The sequence below is a fragment of the Phyllostomus hastatus genome, unplaced genomic scaffold, assembly GCF_019186645.2.
Source record: "Phyllostomus hastatus isolate PE091 unplaced genomic scaffold, TTU_PhHast_1.1 phas_contig_62, whole genome shotgun sequence".
Classification (NCBI taxonomy): Eukaryota; Metazoa; Chordata; class Mammalia; order Chiroptera; family Phyllostomidae; genus Phyllostomus; species Phyllostomus hastatus.
In genome coordinates, this window is record NW_025333921.1 from 13,877,899 (window position 1) to 13,899,721 (window position 21,823).

General features: G+C 39.2%; 1 protein-coding gene across 2 annotated transcripts in view; it reads right to left on the bottom strand.

Moving 5' to 3' along the window:
* The window catches only part of POLE2 (DNA polymerase epsilon 2, accessory subunit), a 30,368-nt gene extending 14,398 nt beyond the window's left edge, over positions 1–15,970 (bottom strand). Inside the window, exons 1-10 of one of the 2 annotated variants that reach the window (XM_045848594.1) lie at positions 15,891–15,970; positions 12,937–13,037; positions 11,324–11,399; positions 9,234–9,311; positions 9,014–9,107; positions 5,393–5,467; positions 2,689–2,772; positions 2,030–2,086; positions 1,534–1,582; positions 848–920 (exon numbers count right to left, since the gene is read on the bottom strand). In XM_045848594.1, the coding sequence (XP_045704550.1) occupies positions 848–920; positions 1,534–1,582; positions 2,030–2,086; positions 2,689–2,772; positions 5,393–5,467; positions 9,014–9,107; positions 9,234–9,311; positions 11,324–11,399; positions 12,937–13,037; positions 15,891–15,958 (755 nt within the window). In that variant the 5' untranslated portion in view covers positions 15,959–15,970. The remainder of the gene's footprint in view (positions 1–847; positions 921–1,533; positions 1,583–2,029; positions 2,087–2,688; positions 2,773–5,392; positions 5,468–9,013; positions 9,108–9,233; positions 9,312–11,323; positions 11,400–12,936; positions 13,038–15,890) is intronic. The other variant, XM_045848595.1, reaches the window with a different exon arrangement.
* Positions 15,971–21,823: the final 5,853 nt, after the last annotated feature.

Consider the following 21,823-nt stretch of genomic DNA (forward strand, 5'->3'; position numbering starts at 1 on the left):
GAAGAGAAGAAAGGAGAGAAAGAAAGAAAGAAAGAAAGAAAGAAAGAAAGAAAGAAAGAAAAAGAAAGAAAGAAAGAAAGAAAGAAAGAAAGAAAGGAAAGAAAGAAAGAAAGGAAAGAAAGGAAAGAAAGAAAGGAAAGAGAGAAAGAGAGAAAGAGAGAAAGAGAGAGAGAAAGAGAGAAAGAAAGAGAGAAAGAAAGAGAGAAAGAAAGAGAGAAAGAAAGAAAGAAAGAAAGAAAGAGAGAAAGAAAGAAAGAAAGAAAGAAAGAAAGAAAGAAAGAAAGAAAGAAAGAAAGAAAGAAAAGATCTGTAGACTAAATTCAACCCATAGTCTACCAGCTACCACTTTTATTCCACCATTCAGCCTCTGCTCAGTTAGCTCAAGTGACAGGAACTCACTCCTCTCAGAGAAGGCCTTCTTGGAAATTTCTAATATTATGATACTTTCATTTATATTAGAGCTACAGAATCTATCTCTTTTAACTTTCACTCATTAGTTGAATACAAAAATAAGAGCTTTATATTAACATGGCAATTAATTTCTTCTAAGTTTTTTCCTATCTTTTATCTCATCAACCCTACAGACAAGTAAGACAGGTCAATTGGAATTCTTTCCCAGTTAAAGACAAAAGTACAGAGATGCTTTTGCAACTAATTGGAGTCAATCCAGTAGTTTTCAGTTACATACAATGCCCAGTCTTCTAACTCCAATTTTCCATTGCTCTTTGCATTCTACCACAAAGCCTAAGGCCTTGTAATAACTGAGACATGATATATATACTACCTTACATTCATTACTGCCAGCGTTACAAAATTCCTACAGGGTTTAAGTCAAACATGTTTGTACCTAGTAGTACTAGAGGGTTCGGTGGGTGGAAATCCAAAGGCATTGACATGAAACACTTGATCTTCAAACCAACCTGAAAAAACATAAGTAAAAAAGTTGCTTTCATTTGTTCAATTCTTTCCTTCTTGTTTGAAAGGACAAAAGTATAAAACACACAGCGGTGATGCCAAGCTATCATCTCATCCCCTGACAACTAATTACAGAAGTTGCCATTCCCACTGAGCTAGAGAACAACTTTAGATCCAGAGACAATCTCAGTTCTATTTTTTTAAAAAATTAAAAAACATGAAACAGAAAGAGATTCAGAATTAAAGCTTTACATTTTATTCACAATACATGTGTCAGTAAAGAGATTAGGAAATGTTTCATCTTACGACCCTACGTAAAATCTGTTTTCAACTTTATTGAGATATAATTCACATACGATACAATCCATCTTTAAAAGTATGTAATTCACTGGTTTTTAAATATATAACAAGTTGTACAAACATCATCACTGATTTCAGAATATCTTCATCAACCCAAAAAGAAACCTGTGCCAATTAACAGTCTGAGAGTTAAAGTTGTTGAAAGTATGCTCTCGTAATGAATGCTCTCCCAATTATACCATATTAACACATTTTAACCAATGCAGAAATGGTTTTACTGGAGAATGATGAGGACAGGAGGAAAGCAGACTGACTTACCTTCTGCTAAGACAAAGCATGACTCTGTGTATAAACCACTGTGAAACTGGTATACACAGTTGAGGAAAAGAATTTTATTTCTATGCTCGAGGTGGTGATAAAGTCAACATACATTTTGGGCCCAACAGTACTTCTAAATGATAAATTCAAAGACTTCCCATTTGAAACTGAATAGATGACACCTTAAAAAATTTAGGTTTAAATGTCCATATATGTGATTCTAGGATATAACCTGGTAACACTGACAGTACAGATCATTCTTAGCATGTTATAAACTTCCTCAGTGATTTGTCTGGGTTCTCCAAATAAGAAGGAATTAAGGTATTTTTGTCTCTATTTAGGATTATGTCTCTAAATTCCAACACCACCACCATATGAAAGATACATTGGGAAACCAAATACCTAAATTTGAGAATGACATATAATCAATTTCTGTAATTCACAGATTAAAAAAAAGTGAAGGATATAGATTTAAAAAAATAAAAGTGAAGGATATAGCTTTACTAAGATCCAGTTGTACTGTTCCCGTCGGATCCTCCAGAAAAAATTTTCCCTAAAAACAAATTAAAAAAGATATGTCCACTGTTATGTAAAAATGAATACTATGTTTAAATAATTAAAGCACTGACAATTTTGACAAAACAATATAGTAGAGTACAGTGTACCTCAAAACTCAACAATTCCTAGTCCAGGCTTTTCTGCTTACTAGCCTGGTGACTTCAGACTAATCACTTAATTGAGATTCCTAGTACCTAAAGAATGACCACTGAAGATCAAGAGATGGCAAGAGGAACACTTCCTGGCTGCCATAAGAGCCTCACCAGGTGCCTTCACCTAAGAGAGTCAGCAGTGTCTCCAAGGGACCAGGATGTGGTCTGAAGCTTTGCTTTTTCAGAAATTCAGTACGTTCAGTTCAACCAGAGGTCAATAAGGGACTAATTTCAGATTATTGCAATCTGGTGGCCGGTATAAGACACTCCTTCCTGATGTCTACCAGGAAAGCAAACACAGATGGAAAGGTTACTCGATAACTGAGGTTAAGAGCTTTCAGTGAGGACTAGGCTCTTCTACTCTGTAGAAATGCTATATGTAACTGACATTTCATCAGTCTGAAGGATGCGCATAAAAATTTGAGGCTTATTAAGTTTAACTTACCTCTTTTAACTGTGTTATCATTCCAAGAACAATTACATCTCCAATTTTCGTTGTACTGCCCAATAGGGTTTCTATTGTTTTAAGCTAAAATAAAACAAAATAAATCCTTAACGATTAAAAATATATATTCCGGCCCTGGCCAAGTAGCTCAGTTGGTTAGAGCATCATCTTGATACACTAAGGTTGTGGGTTCAATCCTTGCTCAGGGCAAATACAAGAATCCACCAATGAATGCAACAATAAACAGAACAACAAATCTTTGTTTCTCTTTCTCTTTCTCTCTCAAGATATAAAAATTAAAAATATATATATTCTTTTAAGAAACTAATCTTTTTATAAATAATTGAGTGTATATTTCAGTATTTTTACCTACTTTATCGTAGAAAATCAAATAAAACTTAGAAAATATAATTTCAACCTACAAAAAGTAACAGAATTGCTGGATGAATGGGTATAAAATTTTTCATTTTTATAGAAATTACCAGATAGAGCTTCTTTCATCTATCACATAATGGTATGTATTGCAAAGAATAGATGTTTAGTAAAGAAATTTTAAATATAGAGAATAAAGGCATATGTAATCCCATCATCCCAAAATAATAACTTAAATTTCATATTGGAGTTCCTCTTTAAAAACATGAACCTAGCCCTGGCTGGTGCAGATCAGTGGATTGAGCGCCCGCCTGCAAACAAAGAGTCATTGGTTCAATTCCCTGCCAGGGTACATGCCTGGGTTGCGGGCCAGGTCCCCAGTGGGGACATGCAAGAAGCAACCACACATTGATGCTTCTCTTCCTCTCTTTCTCCCTCCCTTCCCCTCTCTAAAAATAAATAAATAAATAAATGATCTTCAAAAAATTTAATAAAAAATAAAAATAAAAACATGAACCTAAAATAACACAGAAGTTTAATGTACATTTAAAATAGTTTTTTACAAAATGAAATACTTAAGGATAAATATAAATATATATATATACTAGACCTGTATCCTAAAAACTGGGTCAGGTAAAGATTTCTTAAAAACAATGCCAAAAATATTATCCAATAAAAAAACCTGTTTAGTTGGACTTCAACAAATTAAGAACTTAGGTTCTTCAAAAAGACAATTAAGAGAATAAAAATACAATTTAAAGACTGGGAAAAATATTGAAATTCACATAAAACCAATCCACCAAGCAAGCAAGCAACACAGGAGTACAAGATTACAAGTAAGGATTTCTGAAGACACCACCTTTGGGGCCCATAAAGTGAGATCACCATATAGGTATTATAAGTGGCAGTTCAAAGAGGAAAGGTACCATCAGGGATACAAAGTTAAACATCTTGGAAAGACTGAAAAGAATAAAATAATTAAGTCTTTTTTTAGTTTTTTTAAAGATTTTATTTTTAGAGAGGGAGAAAGAGAGAGAGAGAATCAATGTGTGGCTGCCTCTCACATGGCCCCCACTGGGGACCTGGCCTGCAACCCAGGCATGTGCCCTGACTGGGAATCGAACCTGTGATGCTTTGGTTCGCAGCCTGCGCTCAATCCACTGAGCTATGCCAGCCAGGGCAAAATAATTAAGTCTTAAAGTTACTTTGGTAAAGAGGAGAGGAGAAATATTGCTTCCATACTACGGGTATCTGAGTTGCCATAAGAAACCTTGTGTGTGTGTGTGTGTGTGTGTGTGTGTGTGTGAGAGAGAGAGAGAGAGAGAGAGAGAGAGAGAGAGAGAGAGAGAGAGAGAAATAAGTAATATCAATTTCCAAAACATACTATATTGTTTTTTAGTAAAAGTTAAAAGCAGAAACTGTCAAATACTATAAATGTCTTGTCCTTATGGTGTCATCAAACATTAATTTGGGCATTATCTGGTATTATTGTTTTAGAATCTATCAGATTACTCCTCTTCATGATTGCTGATCTAACCTGGTGGAGAATTTGAACCTTAGAAGAGACTGGGCCTCTTTACAACCTATTTGGAACCATGCAGAAATGGTGGGGCCCAGACACAAGTAGCTAAGGACTATCCCCCAGTGGATTCTGTGTACTGAAGCAGGGAACTGAGCCACAGATGGACTGACAGTGATTACGTGTGCTACTGGTACAAAAGCGACAGTACTGGTTGATAATCACTTTCTGAGGTATAAGAGTATAAAAGTGGAAGGCGCACACATGAAAGAAATTGCCCCTCTCACCTCTGCTCCTTGGGTCCCCACAGCCCTGTGGACTGTCTGGGCTCTCTCATTCATTCGACGAATGTTGTTTCTTTAGTGCTCATATAAAGTTATCACTCTAACTGATATAGTCCATTGTAGTTGAACAAGTGTGTGGTGGTCACTAGAAGGATGGGCTGGACAAGGACCAGTATTTTGGTGTAAGAGTGAGGGCGAAGGGCAATGTTGAGGTTTGGACAGAAAGCCAGTATAGTATATAACAAATGGATCAGGAGAACTAGGGATCTGTCTTGTAGCCAGAGACTATCTGGGGGTCACCACAGCCTCAGGGCCTGCCCCAAAGAAGGAAATTGTTGCTTTTATTAGAGCTCTGTAGGACCCAGGGCATAGGGCACGGACTTTATCAACAATAGACAGGCACAGATCAGTTAGCTAGTTAAACAGTTAATAGTGGTTCATTTTCATTTAAAATTCAATAAATTAGAATGAGCAATAACTATTAAACTTATATACTTACACCCCCTAAATAACTAGGACAATGTCTAACCTGGAATTTGCTTCCGCTTTCATCAGGGTGAGAACCTATCACTGGAGGAGTAAACAGTTCATGTCTGTGGGTCCTCTGTAAGAAAGAAAGATTCCCATGAATTACTGAAGCAGACATTTAAAACTAAGATTCATTAAAATAGTACCCTGACAAAACATAGTCCTTAAATTTAATGTTTCTATTATCTATTCTCAAATTTGAAAATCCACGTAACTGAATGTAGAAATCTAGATATATAATTTAAAAATAAAAATAAAATGATTTAAAACATTTTAAGTCTCTTGTGTACCTGGCAGCAGCACACTCTGGCGTGTGGACGTGAAGACAACAAACCAAGTTGTCATCCTCAGAGCATGGGGACCAGTGAAAGAGAGTACCAAGAGGTCACAATACAAAATAAAAAGGAGTCTTGGCAGAAGGGGCCATTTAATGAGATTCTAAATGATAAAAAAAGACTTTGCTAGTAGGAAACAAAAGGAGGCTAAGACAAGACACTTTGGGCAGAGGAAGGCATGTGTCATGTGAAAGAGTTATAAGAGTAAAGGAGTATTTAAGAACCACTGCAACAGGAGGTGTGTGAGGCAGTATGTCAGACAAGGCAAAAGATAAGCTGGAGCCTGTTTGGAAAGCCTTCCCTACCCTACTGTGGGTCAATGCAGTTCAGGCAGAGTTGGTGCCCTTTCCCCCTTCTATAGATAGGCCACCAACAGCTAATGAATCAAGGTACACCTTTGATCAGTAATTGGTTCAGGACTGAGCAAGGGTCTCAAGCTGAGCCAATAAGAAACTATTGCTAAGGTTACTAGTGGCCATCACTGTCACCTCAGAACTTGTTAGAAAGTAAAATGAATTTTAAAGTTGCTGGGAGATAGAAAGAGGCAGATGCCTCATGATGTTGTGTGGGCACCTGGGTCAACCCATGATGGACCTCTACACTTCTTTCTGTTCCAGTCAATTTGAGTTTCTGTAATCTCTAATAAAAGAACCCTGACAACACAGACTTCTCATGCCAAGCAAAGAAGTTTGCCTTATAGACAATGGAAAGCAAAGATTTTGAAGCAGAATAACAATAAAATCAGATTTCTTTCAGTAAGACAATTATGATGAAAATATGAATGGACTGAAATAAAATATAACCCTTTTATTTCACAGATGAGAAAAAATGAGGCTCAGGGGGTTAAGTGACACCCTCAAAATAATATAATAGGCTTTAAAACATAATTTTTAAAAAGAAAAGAAATGTGGTATTTACCAGGCATCCTCTCTGAAAAGCACTGCACCTAATGGGGCAGGGAAAACAAACAAGGAATCTGCAGTTGACAACAGGGATAAGCACCCACGCAAGGTAGGGCCAACGCCAGGAAGTCAAGTAGGGGAACTAATGAGTAGTCAATGGTTTGAAAAGGAAGAAATTGCAACAAACTGGAGATAAGAAGGGCCTCAGAAAAGAAGAGAAATTTGAGAACAGCCTCCCAGAATTCGGAGGGTTTCAACAATAGAGATAAGAGAGAAGAGTTGTCTAGAGAGTAAATACAGTGATCCCTCACCTATTGCAGGAGTTCCATTCCAGAGACCCCACGATAGGTAAAAATCCGAGAAGTATCGGCGTTATATTTATTTTACTATTTATATATATTTTAAGGCTTTATAAACCCTTCCCACACTCCTATAAACCTTTCCCACTCTCTCATTAACCTTTCCCACACTCTTATAAACACTTCATATGCTCTTAAACACTTTCTACACTCTGAAACCTACGTAATTTTAACAACATATAAAATTCTATATGGGTTCTCACCAGTGAAGTATACAGTGGTCCCTCGCTGTATCGCGGCTCACTTACTGCAGCTTCGCAGCATTGCGGGAAACGCGATATAGCAAGGGATGACTGTAGTCTGAGCAAAGTCACAGAACATTGGAAGAAACAAACAATAATTCCAAACTTCAGTATTGGCTCTAGAATGGTATGATTAGGGGAAAAGTAGAGATTAGGCCAAAAATGTGTGACATCTCAAATATTAGGTATAATTTCCATTTAATTCAATAGGCAGTGGATTTCCTGGAAAGAATTCTGTGCAAAGTCATGCCATGATCACAGCTCCATCTCAGGAAAGTCAACCTGGCAGCATTATGCAGGTGAAGAAAGTGCAGAACAGATAAGCTGGTACTCATTCTCTTCAGCCTGTTCACTGCTTATGCCCGTTGTCAATCCTCTCCTCCTCGAACATTTGTTTCTGCATGTAACACCACCCTAGCCTGGCCCCCAAATTCCACCCTCTTCCCTTTTCTACTGCACCTTCCTCTCAGGATCCCACCCCTGAATAGTTCCATCTATTACTGCAGGCAGATGCACCCCTAAATTTCTCTCTACCCGGATGGATTTCTTTGGTCCAGACAAACATTTTACCTGATAGCCTACTATAAACTTAACTCAAATGTTTTGAATAGAACCTGTCATCATCTTCCTCAAACATTCTCTTGTTCCTATTTGTTAACATTTTACCACTATTTTATCCTACTTTTTCAGATTCAAAACCCTGACCATCTTTGAGTCTTCACTCTCCCCCTTCTCCTTCACATCCAGCTAGTCACCATGAACTATGGCTTCCACTGGCCTAGTGCTGTCCCCTTGTCTACTGCACTTGCCATATCCTTCATCCTGGCTATCATTTATGCCAGGACTAATATCAGACTCTTGTGAGTCTTCTCTCACTCTCTAGCTCACCCTGAAAATCTTCTGGTAGAAAAAGCCTAAAAAAATCCCAGCTTCGATTGAGTCTCTCTAATATTCCAAAGCTCCTTGTACCAAGAGAACAGAGGCCCAACTCTCAAGAATGCCATCCAAGGCACACCCACAGGCTCCCACTTGCCTTTCCAAGTTATCCCATAATGCTCGTCTTCATGAGCCTTCCTCTCTACACAAAGTGTACTGATGGTTCATTATGTACTGAACAGAGTCCATTTTTTCCTTTTGCTGTGACTGTTTTCACACCACATTATCCCTACTGCCCCAAGAGCAAAGCAATCAATGCCCATGTCAAGAGCCGTCATTTCCTTGAAGACTTCTCTGATTTTTCCATTGAATGAATGTTTGTATCTCTTGTAGAGCATGTATAAAATTTACTTTATATTTTATTTGTGCAAATGTCTTCAACTTCATAGACGATAAGCTGCCCAAAGGAAGTCTAAAGTAGTAGGCAAAGGTTGGGCTCCAGACTCAGACAGACTGGATTAAAACCCTGTCTCTACTTACTAGATATGATCTTTGGGCAATTTACTAAACTTCTCTAGATCTCAGTTTCCTCACCTGTAAAATGGGAATAATGGCATTTATACTTACATTGCTATTATGATGATTAAATAAGGTAAATAATATCCATAAAGTGATAAACAATGCTTGGCATATCAAAAGCATGTAATAAATGCTACTATTTTTATCATCATCATAATTGCTAAGGGGAAAATATCTTTTCATTTCTGTATTCCTTACATTGGGCTCAGAGAGAGCCCAATAACAGTCTACTGAATGACAAACTTTAGACTACAAAATTCCATCCTTTAATTATCCCCAAGTCTTACCTAAGTGGAAATGGTCTCTTCTTCCCCTCTGCGACAACTTACCTGGTGCAAAATGGTATATCGTTCACGAAACAGTTCTGCTTTATCTCTTGCTGTTCCAAATAAATTTGGTGCAGGGTGGTTGGTCATTAATAGACTAGAAAAAAAGGAATGCCTATTTATGACTATCCGAATACACAAAGGTAGGACAAAAATGAAATATGAGACTATATACCTTCTGAAAAAAAATGTACACTTGGAAATCAATAGATGGAATACTTACGGAAGAAATTTCTTTCTTTCTGAATTATACACAAAGCGTGGAATATCAAATGCTCCTATGATATTGAAAATATGTTCTCTGAAAAACATCCCCAAAACATAGATCTAATTTACTAAAACATAAGTATTCTAGATGAAAAACTTGCATTATAATCTCATGTCACACATGCATACTATTTTTACAGATCAAATACACAATTTCTTATACTGTCAAAAATAATATGGCCCTAGCTGGTGTGGCTCAGTGTGCTGAGTGCCAGCCTGTGAACCACAGGGTCGCTAGTTCAATTCCCAGTCAGAGCACATGTCTGGGTTGTGGGCCAGGTCCCCAGTAGGGGACACATGAGAGGCAGCCACACGTTGATGTTTCTCCCTCTTTTTCTCCCTCCCTTCTGCCCTCCCTCCCCCTGTCTAAAAATAAAATAAGTAAAATCTAAAAAAAAAAAATTATGGGAGTCAAAGGTTTAGCTTGTGAATTTTCCTCCCTAAACACAAGAAAGCATTGCTTATTGCTGATATTCCAAGCAAACAAAAATAATCAAGTTAATTTCTAATGAGGAATGTCATGTGTTGAAAAAGAACATTTAGATATAAAAAGTCATATTTGAATAAAATCTCTCCCCATATGTAGTACTTTTTTGAGCAATATTATTAAATGATATGATTCATTTTTGACATTTTTTATTCCAAAATATTATGCAAAAATGTCCCAGAAAAAGATGTGAAATGGAAAAAGAACCCCCCAAATTTTGGTAACATCCTAGACACTTATAGTCAAAGAAGGAAAATCAACAAATAATTTTACTTTCAGATCCTGTTAATAACATAACCATGTTTGAAAGAGGTTGAAAAAATTCACAGCACTAGCATAAATATCCTAACCAAAAAAAAACTTCCATAAAATTATATGTTTATCTCCGAAACTCAAAAACATTCCTGCTACCCTGGTGGTAGCACTAAGTCGAGAGGAGCAGAGAATCCCAGACTTGAAGAAAACGTGGCATGCATGCACAGCTCCACCATTTTCTAGTGGATCAGTCCTGGCAAGTTACTGAACTCATTATGGCATTTCTTCATCTATAAAAATGACAGCCTCTCTCCTGCTATACTATGACTTTCTGACAACTGAAGTTGTAAAGATTGTTTACCATTCAGTACCTACTGAACCTCTACATTGGCTGACTGGAACATATAAATAAATATTGATAGCTAAACAAAAACAACAGGGAACTTTAATGCCTATTTTATGATTATCACCTTTACATTTTGATATAATCATTTTAAATTTTTATTGATGGCTTCAGGGGTACATCACTGTACTCTAGTATCTTAAATACTGAGTTTCCAACAATAAAGTTAAAATTCCACACTTTCTCTATTGTTTTAGCAGCTCTTAGTTCTGACAGGGAACTAAAACTACTGACCAAAATGATAGTAATGACTCCTTTCAATTATCTATATTTCCTCAAATAGGAAAAATTTTTCCCAGATGTTTTTTTCCAGTTAAACTGTCTGAATTTTCAAAGAAGCAAAATACCATGTGCCATCTTAATTCTACAAGTACTAATTTTGTAAATTTTCAACTATAAAGGAACTTTTATATTTGAAAAGGAAGAAAGGGGGACACTCAGAGAAATAAAATCCAGGAATGATTGGCATGTAAACTCCTAAGCTCTAACAGCACAAAATGGGGGAAAGTCATAAAACTGAGGTTCTATATCATTTGCCATTCACCACATGACCCAAGGTAAGCCTCTGAGCTTCTCTGAGTTCAGCACTTTCTTTAGAGCAAAAGTCAACTATATTTCTGAATATTCAATTCATTCATAACCTACAGAATATAATGCGGGGTAAGAGGTAAAAAGTAGTCATGGTACAAACTACACAATTATCTCATATCCTAGCAGAAAATAGTACAGAGGAGTCAACTGATAATGAGGTTTATAATGTAGGCTATCACTTTAAAGGAAACACTAAGACATAACCACTACAGGATTGTTGACCACTAATTAATTTCCCCATGAAAATAATTTAAAATAAGCACTCAATAACCCCTCCAACATGGGGGAAAAATCATTTTTTCCCACATACATGGTTTCATCCACTGACTGACTGCATTCCTGGACTGCTGCTTCCACTGCACACCATTCGATCATGTTGGATGGCACTGAAAAGAGAATTTCAAAGTCAAATTTTAAAAACAAGTGTAAAAATTAGTTCTCCCCACAGATAGCTTTTTCTTATGAATAATCTGAAGACATACCTGGAGGTTCTTATTACATAGTTTTTAGGAGGAAAAAAATATTACAACATTAACAAAAGCCATACCTCAAATACCTTAATTTTCTGCACTCAAATACACTTGTAGTACCTTAATACACAGTCAAATGCCCTCTTGTTCTAGTTATTGTTTAGTAAAATTGTAAGCTCTTAGTTTTAATAAGTTTACATTAGTATAACTTTTTTTATCACACGTGCTGTGTTTCAGTAGCCATGATAGTAACACTAACAGTAACAGTAACAGCTACCACCTATTAAGCCCTTAGTAAATGTGTACGTGGCGCCATCCTCAGTACTTTACAAACACTCTCCCATTAGAGAGACATTCTATGACTGATGTTCATATGCCCATATCTTACAGATGGGGAAAGTGCAACTGTGAGAGGTTGAACAACCTAACCAAGAGCATGGCCAGAAGGATAGGAGAGCAACACAAACGCAAGCCTGATTTCAGACTGGGCACCCTTAACCACTTTGGTATGTTCTCAGGCAAAATATCATGTGCCATCTTAATTTTACAAACACTAATTTTCTAAATTTAATTATTGTCTAAATTTTCAACTATAAAGAAATTTCTGAAAACAAGGTTATATTTAAAATTGTGCCTTCAGAAGTGAACATGAGATATAATTGCATTTTTTTCCTATCTCACAGAACAGATTTCTTTCTATATAATTGAAGAAACTAACATCTATCCATCATATGAGAGCAAGCTGCACCCACTTCTCTCCTTCAGTGCTCTAGAAACAGTGGACTTTTTTTGTGTGTGAAAGAGCATTCCTCCTTTGTAGGCCCAAAATTGTGGCAAAAGGCTAAGTACTTAACAAAAAGATCCCTGAAGAAAGGCTGAAGCAAGAAGGGAGTTAGTTAGTCCTGCTCCCTTACTCCCCCTGCCCCACCTTTTAGGAGTACCTAAGTTAAGTAAGATAAAGTTACAGGCATGCACAACAAGACAAAAGTGAGCATAAAGGACCAGATCAAAATCAGAAGGTAAGCACAGAAACGTGGTAGTGACAGCTCCATGAGGGGGAAGAACTGTAAAAGGGTCTCTGAGGTTCCAAAGAAACAAGAAGTTACCCCTTGGGAAGACATGCTACCAGAGGTATGTCCCATAAGGCTGGGACATCTTAATACTGAATCATCATCCTGACCAGTGTGGTTTGGTTGGTTGGGCATCATCCCACAAAGAGAAAGGTTGCAGTTTGATTCCAGGTCAGGGTGTGTGCCAGAGGCAACCAACTGGTGTTTCTCTCTCTCTCTCTCTTTCTCCCTCCTTTCTCAACTCTCTAAAAATAAATAAACAAGCAAACAAACAAACAAATCTTTTAAAAATACTGAATCCTCAACTTCCATTTAAGTCTATAAGTCTAATTGAGGCTGTAGAAGTATATTAACAATTTAAGAGCTATCAGAATGTTACTTACAGGGTTGCTTTTCAACTGCATCGATGATTTTTTCCAGTGCATCTTCAAACTCTACTTCACTGATAGACTGAAGAGCTTCTGTGAGGTATTTAATAGCTTCGCTGATTAAGAGATAGTAAGAAAAGATGAGGCAGGTGATTTGGTAATTAAGGCTAAAAGTTTTATGACAAAAACTGGCAAACACTCATCAGTCTAGCACTGAAATCAAGATCCATTCATTCCTGCCTGCAAGCAGTACACACCTTTCCTGCACTGAACAAGTTCTCCCTTCTGTGCCTTGTAAACACAACTGTTCTTAAAACCCCAAATCACATCCTTCTTTTAAAAAGCCTTCCTACCCCAGCCCTACCTGGTGCAATCTCCCCTTCCTTCTTGAAATTAAGTCTCACTCATATATACCTTAGGTCTGACACATTACATTAGCCTCGTGCAATTTATTACCTTACATTCAAGGCAGAACTACCTCTGCTTCAATGTCCTGAACATAACAGACACTAGAGCAACACTCATATTAAATTACACGAATCTCTCCAACAACAAAATAACCTCAATAAAGCTAAAATTAAAAACAATTACTACATGATTCCCTAATTTAAATACCAATAATGCTCACAATGATCACTGTGTATTCAACAATTTGCTAATTACATGCCATTCTATTTGTAGCACACAACTTTACACTTTACGTCAATATTATTACACTCATCACACAACTGTTCTATGTCTCAGGTTGCTTATTGTTTCATGTGTGGGTGTCACATATCTCCAATTTATTATATCAACAGATGATGCTCCTTGAGAAATGGAACTGTGTCATCCCTTGGCAGAGAGCTAAGCACACCAACTGTGGCCCATAAGTATTTGATGTTGAGTCCCTAAAATCACATGCATTTTGGGTGAATCAAGAATGCATGGGACAGCTCTTAGGATATACCAAAGCCCAAAAAGCTATACAGGATGTGGCCCTGCCAAGTCTCTTTAGGCTCATCCAGTGTCTCTGATTTTTCTGGTGCTCTCCTGCCTCAGGGTGTTAAAATGGTCATTTCTCCCTACTTTTCTTCACCTAGTTAAATACTGCTCATCTTTTAACACTCAGCTCAAACCAATCTTCAATAAAGCCCTTCCTTGACTTTAGAGTTATTTATACACCCAAGCATACACTATACTAGCACTTCTTTCCTCGAATACTTTTCACAATTGAAGTTAAATAATTGTGAATTATTTAATATCTATGGCAGATAAAGGCTTCTAAGATGACCTCTAATACTCCATGCATCCTGGTTCACATTCACGTGCGATCCTTGAGTGCAGGCTGTACCTAGTGACTTGCCTCTAATGATAGCATATAGCCCAAAGTGAGAGAATATTTTACTGTACTGTGTTGTAATTTTAAAAGTAAAATTTTACAAGTGACAAGATGTCACTTCCATGATTAGGTTACAAAAGACTGACTTCCATTTTGCGAACAGACTTTCTTGCCGGGTTTGATAAAACAAGCTGCCACGTTTGGGGAGCCTGAATAGCAAGGAACTAAGGGTGGCCTCCAACCAACAGCCAGCAAGGACTGAGGCCCTCCGCCCAACAACCCTGGAGGAACTCAGTTTTACCAAGAACCAAAAAGCTTGGAAGTGAATCCTACCCTACTGACATTGGAGATGACCGCAACTTGACCTTAGCCTTGAGAGAGATCTGGAAGCTGAGCACCCAGCTAAGCCTGCTTATTACTGACTGACGGGAAATGTGAGAAAATATTAAGTATGTGCTATTTTAAACTAATAAGTTTTGGGACAGTTTGTTATGCAGCAATAAATAACTAATGCACTGTCTGCCTCCCAAGCTCCACAGTGTCTTACTCTCTCCTACTGTCTTACCCTAGCACAGTGCTTTTCGGCTAATAGATTTCAGTATATTTCTCACAATTGATTAATAAATGATAGCTTAATATTAGGTCAAATTCTAAGTGAAAAGAAAGAAAAATTGACCAATTGCTTATATTTTCAAAATGTCAAGGATCAAGGGAATGAAATTCATTATTTTCTCCCAGAGTATATCCATTCTTGCCCTTGTTAACTACTAACCCAAAGGCAAACTTGAAAGTCCCATAAAACTCATCATTATAAAAACGAACAAACAAAAAAAAAACCTTCACACACAGTTGTAATGAAAACCTGGTACAGGAAAGAATAGCCCATCTGGCAGGCATTCAAAGATGTAAACACTGTATTCTTTTTTTTTTAGCAGATTTAATAAGAAAAATCTTGGAAAGGTTCATTCTGTAGGTCCTAGAAAACACAGATATGCCCAGGAAACCTATCAGAGAAGTTCTAAAGAGAAGGAAGGAAAGGAGGGAGGGAGGGAGGAGAAAAAGAAAAAAGAAAAAGAAATGACCCAGAAGAAGACCTAGGAACATGCATCAAACCTACCCACTTTTTACTCTCCAGGAATTCTCTCTGGAATAATACCTGATCCAAAATTAGGAAGGTTGGCAGGGCCTACAACTTCTGCAACAACATAAGTTGACAGCTACTGACTGCAAATGGGCTTTCCCAGTTCTCTCCTTTGAGGTCTTAGTGATCACGCTCTGCAGCGCTGCTCTGATTCCCATTTTGCGGAGGCAGACTTCATGGGCTGACAGGTGCCAAAGTCACAGTGCTAATAAACCGCTGCTGCGACACAGATCGCCACTTCTCAAGCTCAGTTTGGCTGAGCTCCCTGCAGCAGGGGAGCATCGTCGCGCCTGGGGGAAGCTTTCCGACCCTGTGCCAGCGTCGGAGAAATCTATGAAGGTATCGCAACCTGAGCCCAGCCAAAGGCACTTAGCTTCTTAGAAATTTTTAAGGGTCTCTGTCATTTAAAGTGAAATCTCTCCCAATACGTGGAGAATCCCGCTGCCCCGTGCTGTGGCTTGGCCCTGGCTCTCCCCTGCGGTCCCGCAAACTACCTATCCCACTCACCCCCGGAGCAGCAAGCCGCGCAACTTGAAAGCAGAGACCGTCCGGCTCCTCAATCGCTCCGGCGCCATGTTAGAGTTTTGGCGCCACCGCCGAGGCCCCGCCCCTTCCCCCGTGTGCTCCGCCCCTTCCCTCGTGCACTCCGCCCCTTCCCTCGGCCAAGGCCCACCTGCTACTTACCTTGCTTCCCAGGCGCAGCGGGCGCGGCGGGTGCGGCTATCCCCGTGACCACTACGGCTCTTTTTGTCTGGAGGCTGACCCAAATAGTGTAGGCTGAAGGAGGGCAGGACCCTGAACTCTGTTTTGCCCTGTACTGAAGGACGAGAGCGTCCTTCCCTGTGTCTGGTTGGAAATGTGCTTACCTTACCCCGGGTGCATCACTGAGTCACTCTCCTCGCTGCCCTCGCCCCTTCGTGACTCCAGTCGAATTCACCCGGGGCCCAGGGGGTCCTGTATACTCATGCTTTCTATTTTACAAGCCCTGGAAGTACTCTGTGTCGCCACTTGATTTTCCCAGACATTCCCTCGAAATTGCTAAAAATCAACATTCCCGCCCGACCCGTTTTTTATTTAACAGTTGAGGGTTTCCTATGCGCCATAAATTGTCATAAGTGCTGTAAGTGTACTAATTGCTGTATGCTCATAAATTCTAATGAATTGTGTGTTATTTTTTCAACATCATTTTACAGATGAGAAAACAGATACAAAGATGGTAGATGGCTGGCTCAAAATGAAAGTTTCAGAAATTGGTGGAGCTAGGATTTGAAGTCAATCTGATTCCAGTAAGTAGACTGTCAATCTGCCACGCTTCAAAAGACTTGTTTAATGAGTTAAATAAAACAATGGAATGCTTATAAGTGAGCACACAGCTTTATAAAACATGAGGACGATTATGAAGTACTGTTGTACATTAACATCCAGGTTATATTGTTGTGGAAAATCACTTACTCTCGGAGAGATGACAAAGCACAAACTTTATTACCTGGGGGGCTCAGAGGGGAATCCCAAATTCTGAGCCCCAAAAAGGCTGGGCTGGAGTCTTCTTTAAATACACAGGCAGAAAGGGGGGGGGGGGTGAGTTATCTACAGAAGCAGGCATACAGAAGCAGAAGCCAAGGTTAGTATTTTGGCCTTGAGATAACTGTTACCTTGGTGACGGCCCCTAGTCAGTTCCTCGTCATATAAAAACAAAGGCACTGTGACATTGCAAGTGTTACAGAGAGTATGGCTTATCTACAGAGCATAGAAACTTTTTTCATGGGGTTTTCTTTTCCTGCCACAATATGGTTAACTTTAAAACACACACACACACACACAAGGAAAGTATGGTAAAGGAGGGGAAGTGTGTATGTGTGTGTGTGTGTATGTATACATATACTTACTTTTGCATTTAAAGAAAAAAAACCAACCCTCTGGCCCTGGCCATTGTGCCAGTGTGGCTCAGTTGGTTGGAGGGTCATCCTACGGATGGAAAGGACACAGGTTAATTCCCAGTCAGGGCACATACTAGATTTCCAGTATGATCCAGGGTGGGGCACCTCTGGAGGCAACGGATATGGATGTTTTGTTTTCACATCCATGTTTCTCTCTCTGTTTCTCTGTCTCTCCCCGCTTCTCTGTAATCAATAAATGTATCCTAGAGTGTGAATTTAAAAAAGGAAAAACTCAGGAAGGCTACACTAGACACTAAAACGTGGTTAACCATAAAGGGCAGGAAGGGATAAGAATAACAATGAGAACTTCCTTTGTAGTGAGAGGTTTAACTGTCAACCCAGGATGTTTAACATGTTCAAAAAATATACAAGAAAAAAACAAAATTAAAAGCATATCCAAACCAAAATACCTAACTATATATTAAATTGGTAACAATATCACAGGGAAAAGTGATTTTTGACCTAGTTTTCTGTATATTTTCAATGAAATATAAAGACAAAATTTTTATGTAAGAATGACGGGGTCTCAAATGTTGGAAAATTTTTACTTTCAGTTAATAGCTAATAAGCTTAGAAATCAATGTATGTAAAAAGCCATCGTTTTAGGAACTGAAGTTATGACCCACCTTGACTCCAGGAGGTCATAAGCAGTCCCACCTTTGTGCCTCAGGAAGACTGTAAGCCATCAGGATGGTATCTGAGCCTTTGTACTCCAACCCCCTTACCTCCATTTTTCTTCTCCTTATAAAAAGTGTTGGCTGAAAATGGGATTTGAGATGGTCTGTTAGGGTATGAACCCACCATCTTCTCAGATCGCCAGCCATCTGAATAAAGTGCCCATAAAGATTCAACCCCTGTCTCTGTGTATTGGGTTTGGTAGGAGACAGGCAGCACAACTGCCAGCTTTTCTGGTTTCAAGAAAGGAGAGGAAATAAAAATAGATGAACAAACTTTCAGCCAAGATAGCAGCATAGGTAAACACAGCTTGCCTTGTCACATTACCATATCAAAATTACAACTAAATTGTAGAACAACCATCACTGAGAAACATCAGAAATCAAGTTGAATGGAAATCCGACAACTATGGAATTAAGGAAACCACATCCATCCAGACTGGGAGGAGAAGTGAGAACACAGAACAGCCGGTCCCATATTTGCATGTGATGGATAAAAATTTGGGAGGGATATCTCAAGAACAAGGAGTCTCAGACCCACACCAGTCCCTCCAGCCCAGGGTTCCAGTGCCAGGAAGATAAGTCCACATAACTCATAACTTCTGGCTGCAAAAACCAGCATGGATTGAGTCAGTGGAAGATACTTCTGGAGTCCCAGGGAGTTTCTCTTAAAGAACCCACACACAGACTTATTCAGGTCCTCTCCCTCTGAGCTCCAGCAGTGGGGTAGCAGCTTGAAAGGCACCAGTGGTAAAAGGAGAAACTGAAGTATCTGGCATCAAGGTCAGAGCTGGGGGGACAGCTTTCTCCCAGATAGAAAGGTGGGCAGAGGCCATTGTCCCTTTTTTGACCCTCCATCCACAAAGCCATAGAACCAGCTGGCTGGTGCCATATCTAGACTCCATCAACCTGGCTAATACTGTTTGCCGTTCCTAGGAGGTCCCTGAATGATCTACCCCACCCAACTTATAGCTGTTGACAGTAGCTTTTCCGTAAGAATGATGAGTCTTAGTTCATGCTTCACAACTTCCTAAATCCTTTCCCAGGAGAAATGGCAGCCCTCAGTGACTCCCCAATTCCCATATGTCTTGCTAAGTGGCCCCAACCCTGCACTAGCAGCAGCCAGCCTAGGTTCACATCTTGGCTGTGCCTGGGAATCTCCAAACCGAGCACAAGTAGCAGCCATCTCAGATTGCTTTATAGCTCAGGCACAGTGGCCCCGGGAAGTCACAAATGGGAGCTGACCTTGGTCTGCACCACCTGGGAAACTTCAGAGCCTGCACACCCAGTGGGCAGCTACAGACCACGTCAGGGCACCACCACTCTGTCCCTGCACAGCTAATCCTCCATAGAGGGCAGAGGGTGGTAGTCTGTGGTCACTGCCAGTCCTTGCAGCTGACTGTCCTGGGTAAATCCCTCCCATTGATCTCCCAACAGCAATCAAGACTCAACTACAAGAGGAGGGTATAGTCAGCCCACACAAAAGGCACACCTCAAGTACCCAGCTTGGGTGATAAGAGAGGCTGTGTCACTGGATCCTACAGGACACCTACTATATTAGGCCATACTACCAAGACAGGGAGTCATAGCAGCTCTACCTAATACATAGAATCAAACACAAGGAGGCTGCCAAAATGATAGGAGACAAAGAAACATGGCCCAAATGAAAGAACAAATCAAAATTTCAGGAAAAGTGCTAATCAAAAGGGAGATAAGCAATCTATCAGATGCAGAGTTCAAAACATTTATCATAAGAATGATCAGGGAATTTAGTGAAGACCTCAGCAACATAAAGATCCAGTCAGAAATGAAGGATTCAATTTAAAAAAATGAGTGTATGTAAGCAGCCTCTGGGACAACTTCAAGAGGTCCAGCATTCACATCATGGGGTGCCAGAAGGAGAAGAGAAAGATAAAAAATTTGGAAATCTATTTGAAAAAATAATAAAAGAAAACTTCCCTCATTTGGTGAAGGACACAGACATGGAATTCCAGGAAGCTCAGAGTCCCAAACAAGTTCATGCAAAGAGGCCCACTCCAAGATACATCATAATTAAAATGCCAAAGGTTAAAGATAAGGAGAGAATCTTAAAAGTAGCAAGAGAATAGAAGTTAAGTTACTTACAGGAGAGTTCCCATAAGACTTTCAGCTGATTTTTTAAAAGAAACTTTGCAGGCTAGAAGAGATTGGTAAGAAGTATTCAAAGTCATGAAAAGCAGGGACCTACAACCAAGATTGCTCTATCCAGCAAAGCTATCACTTAGAATTTGAAGGGCAGATAAAGAGTTTCCCAGACAAGAAAAAACTAAAGGAGTTCATCATCACCAAACCATTATTATGTGAAATGTTAAAGGGACTTATTTAAGAAAATGAAGATCAAAACTATGAACAATAAAATGGAAAAAATATGTATCTATCAACAACTGAATTAAAAAAAAAACTAAGCAAACAACAAGAACAGAGACAGATTCATGGATACAGAGAGTATTTTGAAGGGTGCCTGATGGGAAGAGGGTGTTGGGAAATGTATGAAGAGGTGAGGGGATTAAGAAGTACAAATTAGGTAGTTAGAGAATAGCCACGGGGATTTAAAGAACAGTAAAGGAGATGTAATAGCCAAAAAAAGAAAATTATATTCATGACCTTTGGACAGGAACAGTGGTGTGGGTATTGCCTGAGGGAGTGGGGGGTGCTCAAGCAAAGGGAAAAATTGGGACAACTGCAATAGCATAATCAATAAAATATAATTAAAAATTAAAAAATGATAAATTATGAGTGTGTGGAACTAAAAAAGGTAAGTAAGCTCTCTAGGTAATGTAGAAATATGCCATGATAAATTGCAAAGTAGTGTAAAAACTAAATAAACTAAAGTCAATTCTCATTATTTCAGGTAGCTTTGTTCTATATAGTAGTTACCAACATTGATTATGAATATTCAGTCATTGTTCCTAGGTACCTATGAGCCTCTTCTCGCAACATCTTCATTAACTGGTCAATACATAACCTTGTTTTACATGTGCTTATATTTAAAGACATCTTTGATATATATATTATTGATTCATGAACATTGGACTTAGGGCCCACAGCACTACCTGAAGGAATTTTGACCTGAAGGAAACCTATCTAACACACCTATTTTCTCCCTAAGGTACATCACAGCTTTCCCATGTCTTGGAACACTAGCCAGCACATCAGCACTGTGCTTAGAGACCATTTTAAACAACAGAATCACCAAATCACAAAATGTGGATGTTGGGAACCACCCTGCCTGGTTTCAGAAGCTGTATCCCCACCCCCCACTCCACATGGCTAAGGCTGAGAGAGCGAACTTCAGACCATAAGCCACTAAGGAAACAAGGCTTATCTTCCTGGCAGGGGTGCTGCTTCTACTTTTCTTCACCCTGCCTGGCCCCCAGTGCTTCGTCAGTTAGCCAATGACAGGTAAGATTCCTCAAGAGGAAAACGACCTAAGACAGGCACGATCACATGGAGGCCCTCAGGGAAGGACTTGGGGGTCCATGGAGAAAGGGGGTGATGGACACTCGCTCCTTGGCTTTGACAAAGCCTGAGTCCTCATTCTGTCTGTGAGAAGTCTCCTAATCTCTTGGCTGCCTTACTACCCCTGCCTGACTTAATGCTGAGACAATGCTGGTGGTGGGTACTGCCCTGTGCTGGAAAGGGCAGGTTCCCTAGGGCAATAAGGCCTAAGAAAGAATATGTAAAATCCTGTGAAACCTTCTTTGTTTAGAATGCTCTCCATTAAATGATAAGCTTCCAAGCAAGAAGTGAGTTTTTTCCTCAAAGTTTTATGACTCTTTAGCTATCTGAC